Source organism: Berghia stephanieae, chromosome 5 (assembly GCF_034508935.2).
Source record: "Berghia stephanieae isolate SIO BIC M18660-M18661 chromosome 5, UCSD_Bste_1.3, whole genome shotgun sequence".
Classification (NCBI taxonomy): Eukaryota; Metazoa; Mollusca; class Gastropoda; order Nudibranchia; family Aeolidiidae; genus Berghia; species Berghia stephanieae.
Window position 1 is genome coordinate 52,989,830 of NC_088364.1, and position 15,000 is coordinate 53,004,829.

Genomic DNA, 15,000 nt, shown 5'->3' on the forward strand with positions numbered 1-15,000 from the left:
AGAAAAATTATGTAATATCGTCTAACAGACGTCATGTCCAGTCCTAAATGTTAAGTATTGTTGTTAACCAGGGGGCCCTTGTAAAGCGCTTTGAGGACATGTAATGGATATTGCGCGATATTAAAAAAAACTTGATTAAGCTCAATTTTCCAAAGAGTCAAAGGCTTGTAATCGTGATGACGATGATAAATACGGAAAAAGGGTATGCGTCAATGAGAGACTGATGACAATGACAGTAATAATGCATTAAAAAAAAAAACAAGGTAAACAAATGAATAGATAAATAAATAAATAAAAAATAAATTAATGAGTAAATAAATGAATAAATAAACAAATAAATATAAAAATAATTGGACCTTGGCGAAAACAAAGGTGCTCTTCCATCACCTATTCACATTGCCCAAATAACTTTACCAATGTCTTAAAATGATTTGGGCAATGTTTTCCCCATAATCACTTCGTACAATAATAAAAAGAAAGGAGCCCCTCCTTAAATGAGCTTTTATATAGCGCAATATCCACTAAATGTGCTCAAAGCGCTTTACAAGGGGTCCTTGGCCAACAGTGACATTTTACATTTAGGACGGGACATGACGCCTGTTAGGCGATATTACATTTTTTCTCGGACAGAAACAACGCTGTTAACGGCCATTTTACAGTGAGAGAATGTCCTTCTCCAAGGACTCAACTATGCGCCTAGCGAGGCTCAAAACCAGGACCTTCAGATCCGAAAGCGAGTGTCATACCACAAGACCATATAGCCGCTCCAACACTGACAAACCAATCCTAAACGTTCTTAGCAAATATTAAAGCTCAGCTTCGAGTTCTGTTGTCTCTTACCCTTCGGAGCAATAATATATCATATCTATTTTTATAGGAAAATCAATCGTAGAAGATTATTCGATATTTCAATGGTGACGGAGAAATACATACAAAAATAAAATGAAATGACTATATAATTAAAAGAATTGAAATGTATGACATAATGCCATCGGAATGAATGCCGTCGCTAACTTATATTTTCTTTATTTCCGGCCAAGGGAATGACGCTTCTTAAAAAGTCAGTCCATAAAAGAACTGCGAATATCAATATCCGAGGTTGTTTGTTAAAATTGGAATGCTGTGACCCCCTCTCCCCCCACACTTCTCTCTCTCTCTCTCTCTCTCTCTCTCTCTCTCTCTCTCTCTCTCTTTCTTTCTTTCTTTCTCTCTCTCTCTCTCTCTCTCTCTCTCTTTTTTTTTTTCTTCTTTTTTTTTTCTTCTCTTTCTCTCTCTTTCTCCCTTATATTCTTAGAGCAGTTTAGAATTGTAATCTGTCTAGGATTTGTGAATGCGAAAACTTTTCATTTAGCTGTCTGTTAAAAAACTCCAAACAAAACAAAAAAACAAAACAAAACAAAACACACAAAAACAAATCAAAAACAAACAAAACAACAACAATATTACCAAAAAAAAAAAAAAAAAAAAAAAAAAAGAAGAAAAAACGAAATCAAATAATCATCCTGAGTGCTTTAGTGTGTACTTAATGAGCTTTTAAAAATACAACGCGCGATATCCAGTAAATATGCCCGAATGGCTTTACAAGGGGTTCCAAGCCAACAGCAACACTGATCATTATTTCAATGGTCGACAGCAATGGTCGAAAGCCGGTCGTACAATTTACATTAAATTATGAGAAAAGGCGCTCATACAATAGATCCTTCTTTCCATTATATTTTATTTCCTTTCTTGATTTTGTTTACAAAATCCATTCGTTCCGTAATTTGATATTAAACTTTTTTTACTTTTTAGTTTACGAGTTAGAACTAGAATCAAGTGTTACGGAATTCTGTCTCTAGTTTTCTTTCTTAAACTCAAACCCATTGTTTTATTATTCATTTCAGATGACAAACCTTTCCCCGCTCTTCTCCCTCCCAACCAAAGATTAGCATTCTTGCCCTTCCATAAATCCAGCCCACCCAACGCGCCTGGAGAGTGAAATGACTAGGGCCATCACAGATGTAATCAACAGTGTGTCAGTCTTTGCAGTAAAAGCATCTCATTCTGACTGCTGGTGACTGTCACAGCGTATCTGTCATTGTCATCGCCCTCATCATCTTGGTGGTCATAATATTATTGTCTATTGTCCTATGGACTATGTTTCTCTTTTCAACTCGGAGGAGTTCGTTCATTTGTTTTGATTTTTTGTGTGTATTTGTTACATTTCGTAATTTTTAAATGAAGGAGATGACATTAGTTAGATATAATTAAATATTATGGTGATAACAATGATGATGATGATAAGGTTGAGGATTATGATGATGGTAATAACGATATTATGTGGATAATAATAAGTGAAAGTAATGTTAATAATAAACTGCATTATCATCATCATTATCGTCATCATCATCATCATCATCATCAATATCATCGTCGTCGTCATCATTATCATTACCACAAATACTTCGACTACTACTACTACTACTATACTACTACTACTACTACACTACTACTACTATACTACTATTACTACAACTACTATATTATTATACTACTACTACTACTACTACTACTACTACTACTACTACCTACTACTACTACTACTACTATTATTATTATTATTACTACAACTACTACTACTACTATTACTACTACTACTACTACTACTACTACTACTACTACTACTACTACTACTACTACTACTACTACTACTACTACTACTACTACTACATGGCTTCGACTAATACCACCACTATTACTGTAATTATACTAGTTTCATTATTGTTCATTGGAAATTTTACAGAGCAAGAGATAGAAATACGCGTTTGTTAATACAAAGCGCTAATCCACATAACTCAGTGTCCATGCCCGTGTTATGGATTAGTATTATTATACTATTTACATTGTAATCACTGGACTTGGACGTAGGACCAGTGGTGTTTCATTCATAACGTGACAGTGGAATTCCCTTTGTAACACACATGAAAATGTAACGTTCATCGTCGTCGCGTTGAAAATCATTGCTTCGAATCATTGGTCGCTGTACCGGCAGATGGCAACAACAGCGAATGATAGAATTGTCTATTACAGCATTAGTGAGTAATTTTCGAATTTATAAAACACGACGGTATCACGAATTACTATTGCCTTTATCAGTTTAACTGGTTTGGTTTTTTTTCCACTACGTCTTATAAAAAATGTGATGTAGGGTCACCCTCAATCTGGATGTAAACACATCATGTGTAATTTGTGGTTTTCGATAAAATGTAATCAGAATGTCGTGAAAGATGATATAATGGAGGCTTAACGTCACCCCATCGTAGTGATTCATATTGGAGTATAAAAATATATCAAGACCAAATCGATATTTGAAGGATACCCACTTCATTAATATCTACTGAAGAGAGAAAACTTAGTCCTTTTTGGCCATCATGGGTCTTTGCTTCAGTCTCGACCAAGAGGAGCAGAAGGCCAGGGCAAGGAGCGATGCCATTGACGTAAAGCTGAGGAAGTGGGCCAAGGACGATGAAAACACCATCAATATTTTGTTACTGGGTAAGTTAGAATTTGCTTCTTTTGTGTACATTAACTCTCTCCTTACCAGCCATTTTCAGGATTTTCCTCAAAACTTCACACCCATCTATCACAAAAATATATTTTTTATCACTCAAACACAATAGAAGTAAGTTCTTGCGCTAAATATATATCTTTAGCAAAACATGCTCTACAACACACTGTTCATTTTCTTTAAATTTTATGATGTATACAAAAGAAATTTGAATAAGAAAGATGTTGGTTGTATCGTAACGAATGTGACGATTTTCTTATACGTAGTTGGGAAGGAGGGGGTTAATAGATACTATCGTTTATGATTTAATTGTGACCCACAGAGTCGACGTGAACATATATGCAGGTCTGACATTCGAACGCATTTATCGGCCTAGTTTAACATTGTTGTAATGGACAATATTTTGCGTCCTTTTTTTTTTTTTTTTGAGATTTCCATGAGCCCATAATGAATTGGGTTTTCAGACCTGCAAATAAGTTCACGTCGCGCAGAGTCAATCTAGCATTATGGAATGTACTAGATTATTTAAGAAACTTTATTTAAAGCCAAAATAATCAGAATAAGGGACTTAATTTTTTCTGTTTTAGGGACAAAAGTCAAACTCTTCAACGGAGACATAATTTATTTTAACACAAATGTTATCCTTCAGAGCCTATGGTGCATGCAGGAGTTAACTCCGATTTATAAAAACTGAAAATAGCAATTGCTTGTTACCCTTTTGATAGGACACTAGTCAATCGCAAAGTACTTTCCGTCAGATCTAAATGACCCAGCTACCCAATCACTGCTGGGTCTGAAAAACATTTTTGGTCTTCACCCGGGATCGATCTCGGTTCCTTTTCGAGTGAATAAGTGTACTTGTCTATCAGCTAAGCCATCAAAACCCCCCACAAATGTCATATCTAGATAGAAAGAAATTGACGTCACTCAGTTTTTTGTTATTGTTTTTAGCCAGCCATTTTTATGAGAAGTTCTCATTAAATTGTATTAATCAGACTATAAACGTTTAAGGTTACACCTGATTTTGTATCTTGGTATGGAATATCCGATTGGCAGATCCTAATTGATGATATGCGTTTGTGTGAAATACTCACACCATCCGCCAGTCGGATATAACGTACCAACACACGAAAGTATGCGTTACCTTGAACGTTTGTAGTCTGATTAATATAAATTTAGTGAGAACGAATCATTCAAATGGCTGTCTAAAAATAATAACTAAGAGCTGAGTGACGTCAATTTCGTTCCTTTTCTATACAAAGCCGGAAATAATGAAGTAAAGACTGTTAGGAATTTAAGACGGGTTTCTTATTATTAACTTATACATGTTTTACTCGATGCCCTCAATGGTAATAATTATTGAACTTCGTACAATGAAGCAACACCCGCATTTTCAATAAACATTTTGTCGCTTGGTCCTCGGTGTCTGTCACTTAGGCTAATTCGAGGAAAACGGAGAAAGCCTCAATGAGGAAATTTGGGATTGTTTCATGTTTATTCCAAGCATTTATTACATGGTAAATTTTCTCGAAAGAAAGAGAGCTAGAGGAAGACAAAGAATGACTTATCTAAATAACCTAAGAATGGCCAAATGTGACTTAAAAAGCAACACAGATTTCATGCGCACCGCAGAGGATCGTGATTCGTGGAGACAGCTGGCCGGCTCAAGAGTACAAGCCACGATGGATGATGATGATGAAATTTTCTCATTTATCAAATGGACAAATGTTGCTGTTGGGAGAAATAAATACAAACAATAATATGGATTGGAAGCTTCAAATTCATTTACATATAACATTTTGTGGACATTTAATTTGGAGCTTCCCCTTTTGTTATCGGAAACACAATAAACGAGACTAAAGACGAATGGGAGATGAGAGGATTGTGCTGTGACGACCTTATTTATTTATTTATTTATTTATTTATTTAAGTACTTATTTATTTTAGATCATATATAAGACTATGTGAGATAATATTTTTTATTTATCTATTTATTATTTCTTCTTTTTGTTCATTGCATTTTATTGAAACATCAAGTACTGGACGGTAATGTACTCGCACCTTGTTATTTATAAGTGCATACATACCCCGTTTAATTTAAGCCGTTGACATTTTGTATTATGTGCTTAAAACATATCGAGCGGAGATAGCGTTTTGTGTAATGTAACAGGCAACAATGCCAACCAGTTCAAAGTGAGGATTCGTTGTACCCACGATACCATTTTAAAAAAGTGCCACATAATATATTATATTATTTCTGATATTATCATTGTTGGAGCCTATAATTATTTTGGGGGAAAGGGGGAGGTTGTATTTAATATCCTTTCTTTATTTGCTTTCTTTTATTTCAAACTATAGCCTGCATTTTGCCACCCTTTGACATGTTAAACCAACGCATAATGGCTTTATCATAAACATTGTTGCATATTTTCTGTTACGAAGATATTCTACAGCTTTCGGGACGTGAAGTTTGCCTAACATTTAGAGAGTGTTTGTGTCTTTAATCTACCCTATGGTAAATTTTATAAAACTATTAATCTTATGTCAAATGCATTAGAATGTTTGTCACCTTTCACATCAAATGACCCGCGGATAGATTGATGTGTTTGTTAGACTTCCGACTAGGCCACTGATCTCTCACCTATCTCGGTGACATCGGCGGCTGGCAGGCTGAGAGTTAACACGATGATACTCCAACGAGAAGCTGAACTTGTGGGAAAGTCTTTTCCATCATTCAATATTTATTTATTGTCTGTCACCAGTAGTGGCCAGTAACTGGAATGGCAGCAGCGTTTTGGTTACCCCCCCCCCCCTTAAAATAAATTAATGTTTGTGTTTGTTACGTGTTCGGTCAGAGACCAGGCTTGGCGAATCGCCTTGATTGCTATGGACATTCTGAGCGCCCAAGGCGACGATTTTTAAAACGAGTTTTACAGGTGACTTCGAACAATAAGGTCATCATTTCCTTTTACGTCGTCTTGTTTTTCCAGAGTATTTAAACATTTCAACCGTGATGTGATCCTGCGCTCCTACCATTTCTATGTCAAACGTGTCAAAAATTATCCTTTTATTCATCCCTCAGAGGAATTTTCTCCTTTGTATTATCTAGTTAGTTCAAGGGAAGATTGGAATAACCCAGGCGTCAGGTGCAGTGCAGCGCCGCAAAGTGAGCTAGAGCGAGGTCACTTGCTTAGCTTAAAGCCACCCAACGCGGTAGGGATTCGAACTCGGTATCTCTGGGAACAAAGCACCCACCATACAGCCAGTGCTGCTCCCTAAATGTTTTTGGTTAGCTGGGCTGTTTCAATGTAATTTCTTTTTTTTTTCAATGGGATTTAAAGAATATTTATAGTTGTATTATGGTGTGTGTGGGACAAAAGAGGACGGGATGGGGGGGGGGGGGGGTGATTGATAAGAGTAGTAAGTCCATTTATATCTAGTTAGCCCGAGGTTTATTTTGACCTACAACTTTCACCCCATTTTAACCTATAGCTTATCCGTCTGATGACAAACCGTCGCTTTGTCGTCTGATGACACACCCTATACACTTTTATAGACCATTTACAATTTTTTTACCATGCTCCATGCCCTTCATATTATTTCATTCACTCCCGGAGCAGACTATAATATGGAACCAAAGTTGCAACGTTTTATACATTTTAGATTTCCTGTTAAGGGCACTTTGCACACTTTAATCACAATATCCATTACTGCTGAAAACCACATACTAATTAATTCGAGAGCCGAGTAGTGTGACATGTGAAAGTTCTTTATCAAAGGATACAAAGTTAGGGTCAGATTTTACTATTAGTGTCACTCATCGACATCATAGACCTCGCCCAATACTAGTTGGTTTTGTTACTGGACGAGACACTGTATTGCAAAGCTATCGTTCATTTGCTGTGTTGCATCTGCATAAGTCGGTTAACAATGTTATTACGGACAATATTTTGCGTTTACTCGATACTTGCTCAAACGCACGAATCGATGTATACTTAGTTGCAGGTCTGATCCCCTAAATTGTTATGGGCACATTGTTGTAATGGAAATACTCATAAACAACCGCAAAATATTGTGCATTACAACAACGTGAAGTCAAGCCCATAATTGCGTTCGGTTAACAGACCTGCAAATATGTACACGTCGGTCTCAACCCAAGACTAAAGAAATCTCGAGTTTGAGCCGTTTTTTGACAAGTTGAAGACCAATTACAATCGACCGAAATTACTTTGACCCTAATGAAGAAAAGGCGCGGCCAGAATACGGTAGTTTTTCATTGCACAAGAGGCTAGACATCTTTCAGTTGTGATAGCCTTCACGTGTGAATCGGCGTTGAGACGCAAGACCTTCATTGTTATTTTTAGCTCATTCACTTTGTTTTTATTACATTCAATGCACTGGGCAAACCTTCTCCCTTGTCCTTCGGGCTTAATTTTTGTTTGTCCCACAAAGTATATCATATAGCCTCTCTCTGCACGTTCTGCGTTTAGTACCTCATTTTCGTTAGATTTTTTTTGTGTATAAAAAATACCAGTCCAAACAATTCATAGACCTCCTACTAATCAACGCCTATAGGCAGGTTTGAAATCACATGTCTAGTTGAATGTCTGAAATTAAGGTCTAACCATGGCCTTGAAGTAGTCTGATGGTCTAACCCAATGATTCGCTCGACAAACAGTATATTCTACATCAAACACTTTTGCTTACTATCGTTACCATTAAATAAATGATTTCATCGATTGTCGCTTGATCTCAATAATAGTCTTGGAATTTACTCAATCATCAAAGCAGGACACGCTGACTAATCATCGCATCTTATATTTAATTCCCGTCAAACAGGGAAACCGGCTAGTAGGGACAATCTTGTCAACGCACTTACTGTTCACAATTATGGAGGTTTTACACACTATATATATATATATATATATATATATATATATATATATATATATATATATATATATATATATATATATATATATATAAAGATGCAGATAATAATCCGGTGACATCCCCAGCGTGTTAATGTGTTGTAAGGGGCTTTGAATGCCGTCACGCACCTCCCTTCTTGTTCGACACGCTTCAATGACTCGATGATGAGGATAATGTTGGGATTTTTTGATATTATGTATTGCGTTGTATCTTGCATGCATTGTTGTTTTAGAAGATGATGAAGAGTTATAATCCGTGGTTAACAAGCGAAAGAACTGAGCTGCATAGAACCGTTCAACTCTCCTCACCTCATTCTCCAGATCGAGGTGGTCTTAGAGGAGACATGAGAGATGATTTTGCATCCAGATCTATCATAAGCTTTCCTCATTAGTGTTGGATAGCCCATTCACGTATTACCCTTAGTCTGGTAACCCGATTTATAATGGGCTCATTGTTGTTATGGAAATCTAAAAAAAAAAATGATGCTAAATATTGTCCATTACGACAATGTTAAACTTGGCCCATAATCGCGAACTGATGACAGACCTGCATATATTATGTGCACGTCGCACTTTATTGTTTCAATATCTTCAAAATAATTATTTTAAAGCATAACACGGTAAAATATAAATCGGAAAATGCAATTTGTGTTCTTTTTGTACGGCCAGACAGAAGAAGTCGACCAGTCTCAAGACAGTTTCAAATATCATTGATCTTTTTTTTTTTCTGGTAGTGTCTAGTGTACAACGCACCTTATTCTTGGATCATTGAATATCAGTACATATTGTTTCACCTACCCCATATTAGATCCTCAATTAAATACAACATTTTCACTTGATTAGACATTTTAAAAAGTGAAATACACCCCCCAAAAAACAACAAAAAAAACAACAACAAACAAACAAAAAAACAACAACAAAAAAAAACAAAAAAAAAAAACAACAAACAAACAAAAAACAAAAACAAAAACAAAAAACAAACAAACAAACACTAAAATGTTTTCTGGTCATATTAAAATAGGTGCAGCTTTAATTTTGTTTGAGCAAGAACCAATTAAATCAATCCTTTACGTGCGGGGTTGGATTTTCATCTTATCTTTCCATTCTTACAAAGTAAGAGGGCAGTAACATCACTTGGACTTTGGCTTTATTGAAGCCAGAATTGCGTTAATTGTTGAATACACCAATGATTTAAAATTACTACAAGAGCTTAAGCTGTCTACTAGGCTCTGTTCGAAATTTAGAGGGAGCGAGAAATTGATATTGTGTGTTTCTTTCAATAGGAATCGGCCGGCTCCGATAGCTGGAGTACACATGGCTCTTAAGGTGCTATTTGTTGTTGAACACACACCAACCAGTCGAAATTGGATTCAGTAGTCTGATGTCACGCTGCCCGGCAACGGCGGCCATCTTGGTTCTAAACAAAGAAAATCATTACTTTTTATTCTTCATGCTGGCTAGAACTTTTCATATGCCTTGTGATCAGAATGTGTAAAAGTCAAAACATGATCAAATTTATGGGGGTTTTTTCTTCCTCTGGATACGCTTTTATGCTCGCCGGGAAGCTTTGGCTTTCTGACAACGTGATATTTTTATTGTCTGTTTTCATCTGACACTTCTCCATACCCTTTATTTCTTATCATTATTGCAATTTTACGCATTATTAGGTTATCAATATCCAGAAACTGGAAGGCCAACCAATCCGGTTGGTTAGTATGCATGTATTGAAAGTGGCTTTATGCACTTATTTCTAATCACGCTACTCTGCGATGTTTACCCTTTGTCAACTCGGCCCACTGCGGTCAAGCAACTGTTAATTTTTAGTTATCATTCTTAATGTATGCCGTTACAAGTATTCGCTAAACAAAGAACATACGCATACAAAAAGGTAACACGGGATTTATTTATGGATTCAATATGGCGACAAAGACTGACCATTAACTGAGAAGATCAAAGCTGTATAATGATTGCTGTTCCCGTGCCGTATTAGTGACAGGTTTAAATAATTCAATTTTAATGTGAATATTTACCTCTCATGTGTAGTTTCTTTATTCAATAATTCATCAAATGCCAGTGGAGACTGAAATGAAAACCCCAATATCGACGGACCTTGTCGTGAAATATACAGTAAACGTTTCTTCCTGCCTTGTGTTTGGGTGACCATGATTGGAAAACTCTGGTCCAGAGTCGTTTCCGTGGATAAGGCTTTTAAGGCACTTTGCACATATACTGATACCACACTGGACTTAGACGTGAATGGGTGCCTAGCTGTAGGTAGTCACTTTTATATTATAAGAGAGCCAGTATAAAAAGGGCGCCTAGCAAGCGGCTCTTTTTTTTTTTACTGTATAATAAAACAATCTATTGCATATTGCCTTTAAGAATAGGATCATTTTAAAAATCTCTTTGCTCATCCCCAAGGGGGAAATTTGTCGTTAGGGTCCATTACATGGTAAGAGTGGAATAACCGAGGCGTCCGCCGCAGTGCAGCACTGAAAAGTGAAATTGGGCGAGGTGACTTGCTCAAGGTCACACAGCGTGGTGGCGAGTAGTCGTATTTCGTACCTTTCGGTTACGAAGCAAAGACCATACTGCTGAGCCACGCTGTCACCCTTTAGAGGGAATAATCCAAGACGCATGAAGCTCATTGCTAATTCAGGGGAATGCGCCTTCTCACCTCTCGACTTCATTCACTCTTTGTTCGAATCCCGTTATTGGTAGCAAGATATTGAGTCCCAGGAAAAGTTTTTCATTCTTGTTTACTCTTTTTCGAATCGGAATTACGTCAGTGTGGTCATGGTGGTTAAAAAAACAAGAGATGAAATGAGTAGGAAAGTGCCAGAAGACAACAGAGAATAAAAATTGCGCGGCGGCGATGGGGGTTTGAACCCGCGACCTTACTGGTACGACAACTTCGCCTGGCCGGGGAGAGCGTGACTCATGAGCTCTCCACGATCCCAAAAAAAAAGAAAAAGATCGTCTCTGACCCTAGTCAACATTAGAGCCTTCTCTTCCCGACTATTTGAGATCGCGGGTCCAACACACACAACCTCCGCGAAGTTAGTTGGCCAGCAATTAAGCTTAATAGCCAAAATTCTCAACACAAACATTTAACATAGAAACATGGTGGTTAAATGTCAAATTTCTAACCGAACTTATAACATTTGAGTAAGACTGAATGCTTCAATTTAAGAGAGCGAATTTTTTTTCTCTTCTCTCTTTAACTTAAGAAAAATAACTTTCCTGATTTTTATCATTTTGACTTTCAACTAAATGTTCCCTATCTGGCTCACACGTTGAGTCACAAATTCTCCCATCGTACTCCAGTGTATAATGAGTACTTAGCTGGTGACAGCGGTACCCATTTGGAGAAAGAAAAAAAATTTAATGATAATGTGGTAACGCCTCAAAAGCGTCATGTATCATCCTACTTATTAAGTGTTCTGTTGGCATGAGCCTCCTTGCAAAGCGCATTGAGCATGTTCAGTGAATATTGCACGAAATAAAAGGTTCAAAGAACGCATTGACCGATGACCAAAAATAAAACAAGTGAAACATAATGAAATTAAATTATTTAGATATTCGAAAAAAAAAAGAATTTAAAAAAATACAGCTTTTATATAGCGCAATATCCACTAAAGTAAAGGGTCCCTGGCCAACATCAACATGGGACATGACGCCTTTTAGGCGATATTACAATTTTTTTCGGACAGAGACAACGTTGTTAACGGTCAGGTGGTCATTTTACACCTGAGTACGGTGAGAGAATGTGAGTAAAGAGCCTTCTCCAAGGACTCAACTATGCGCCGAGCGAGGCTCGAACCCAGGACCTTCCGATCTGAAAGCGAGTGCCAAACCACTAGACCACAATTATGTAAGCCATATCATGCGTGAAGGCATTCATTCGTGCGAAGCACGCGACCAAGCACGCTTTTGACAACGCATTTGTTAAATAAGTATAATATTATCGTTATGCCCTGTCGGCTTTTTATAATATCTTTATATATATATTATCTCTACCTTCAGTTTTGTTTATGTCTTCCTCCATCAAACTGTCCTTATATTTTCATATCTATCTATCAAGATGTATATCCATCCATCTATCCATCTATCTATCTATCTATCTATCTATCTATCTATCTATCTATCTATCTATCTATCTATCTATCTATCTATCTATCTATCTATCTATCTATCTATCTATCTATCTATCTATATCTATCTATCTATCTATCTATCTATCTATCTATCTATCTATCTATCTATCTATCTATACTATCTATCTATCTACCTACCTACCTACCTATCTATCTATCTATCTATCTATCTATCTATCTATCTATCTATCTATCTATCTATCTATCTATCTATCTAGCAATCTATCTATCTGTCTGTCTGTCTGTCTGTCTGTCTGTCTTATCAATCTGTTTGTCATATTGTGAGACTCTATCTTTGCCCCTCTTTCTGTCTTTCCTGGGCTCTCAGCCTGTCTTTCTGTGTCATAGATTGCCTATTCTGTCCTGGTTGTGGTTTCTCTCTCTCTCTCTCTCTCTCTCTCACACACACACACACACAGACACACACACACACACACACACACACACACACCACTCGTACACTCAAAGTCAAAGACACAACGAACACAACCACATACCTACATTTAGAGAGATATCTCAGTTCAATTCACCCACTTTGTCATTCATGTCAATTACAGGAACGGATTCCTTCGATTAAGACGAAACCCCTAATTGCCTTTATTTTGACTGGGACTTTAACGCCCCATTAGATTCGCACACCTTTAAATCTACCCCTGGGCCGCCTGTTAATACTAAAATGGTGATGCAGTTCTATTTTTGGTAAGCAGGAGAGAATGGGATTTATCTGTGTTACACCTTGACCAAGAGTTATAGCGAACTAAGGGTCAACGATTCTAAATAGATGAAAATAAAATAAAATAAAATAAAAATATAATAAAACAAAACGAATGATAATAATGGTACCTGCTTGATTGTCTTTATTTAGAGCCTCTTTAAAGGTCTCAATATAGCTATTGTCTACTCTGATACATTTATTTGCATTTCATTTCTGTGTGCCGGTATTGCAGAGATCGTTATTCCCCGGAAAGGACATTTCAAACTACAATTATATCGACTACGTACAGCGTTGACACCTATTCTGTTTCTACTCATCAAAAAAATAAACCATAAAAAAAAAAGAATTAAGAAATTAACAAAAAAAATAAAATAATGAAAACAATTCCGAACCAAATTTTATGCATAGTTTCATAATCCGCTCCAAGCGAAGGCTTATATTTGTTTACATTTCAAGATCCTTTAACTTGACAAAACATGCCAAATATTTCTTTGCTGTTTTTCTGGATTTTTAGCGATGTAATAATATATTCGTGTTTGTTATTGGTCGAAGAAGAAGGGTTTTTATCTCGAAACGTTCAGTGTTTGGTATTTTGTTCTTATTGAAGCAGTTGTATTTATTTTTGTTCATTACCTTTTAAAAGTCCGTAGCTTCTAGCTGCTTATTATATAAGAAAACCACTCATTTGTGGTTGATGTCGCCCTTAATGCCAATTGCTTTTTTCCCCCATATATATATATATATATATATATATATATATATATATATATATATATATATATATATATATATATATATATCATCTCATGTAGTTCCATATCTGAAGCAGACGTCGGAGGTCATCTTCCGCCAAGCTGATCTATCTCTTGCCAATTCTATTAAAGCAGCGCTACCTTTCTCAGCTTCATCTGTCCAAGTTCTTATCCCTTTCAAATACGTTATTCTTTGTCTTCCTCTTATTCTTTTTCCATTCATCTTTCCAGTCAAGGCGAGTACTTCCAAACCAGGGTGGCGGATAATGTGTCCTAAAAATTCCATTTGGCGTTTGATGATTTTTGTTATCAGTGATCTTTTTCTGTTTGCCATTTCTAAAATTTCTTCATTTCTTTTCCTTTCCATCCATGACACCCTCATCATTCTTCTGTAAAACCACATTTCCACTGCCTCCAGTCTTTTAACCATGGTCTTGTTTATGGTCCAGCTCTCACAACCATATAGCAGCACAGACAGTACATAGCAATCCAGGACTTTGATTTTTGTTTTCATGCTAATATTCCTGTTTTTCATAATTGTATGCAGCTGGTTGAATGCATTCTTCGCCATACCTATTCTTTTCTTTATTTCACAATCTGATTTTCCATTGGATGTTACATTGAAGCCTAAATATTTGAAACATTCAACTTGTTGTATTGTTTGTCCTCTGCTTGTTATTACACAGGCTGGTGGGTTATTATTTTTAGATACCGTCATACATTCTGTTTTAGATATATTCAGTTCCAGTCCCATATTTTCACTACTCCTGACTACAACATCCAGTAATTCTTGTAGTTCATGTTCAGATTCTGCCAGTAGAACCGTATCATCTGCATACCTCAGATTTGTTACATTCTTTCCTCCAATACACACCCCCTTCTTATGTTCGATATCTCT

The 15,000-nt window shown here is 36.4% G+C and overlaps 1 protein-coding gene across 9 annotated transcripts in view; it reads left to right on the forward strand.

Annotated features, from left to right (window-relative positions):
• LOC144973183 (guanine nucleotide-binding protein G(o) subunit alpha-like) overlaps nt 1-15,000 on the forward strand; it is a 57,979-nt gene that overhangs the window by 16,494 nt on the left and 26,485 nt on the right. For 3 of the 9 annotated variants that reach the window (XM_078915323.1, XM_078915322.1, XM_078915324.1), the window contains exon 2: nt 2,783-3,534. In XM_078915323.1, coding sequence (XP_078771449.1) covers nt 3,411-3,534 — 124 coding nt within the window. In that variant the 5' untranslated portion in view covers nt 2,783-3,410. Of the gene's footprint in view, nt 1-1,883; nt 2,104-2,782; nt 3,535-15,000 lie in introns of all 9 variants that reach the window. The other 6 variants (XR_013645511.1, XM_078915316.1, XM_078915320.1 and 3 more) reach the window with 4 other exon arrangements.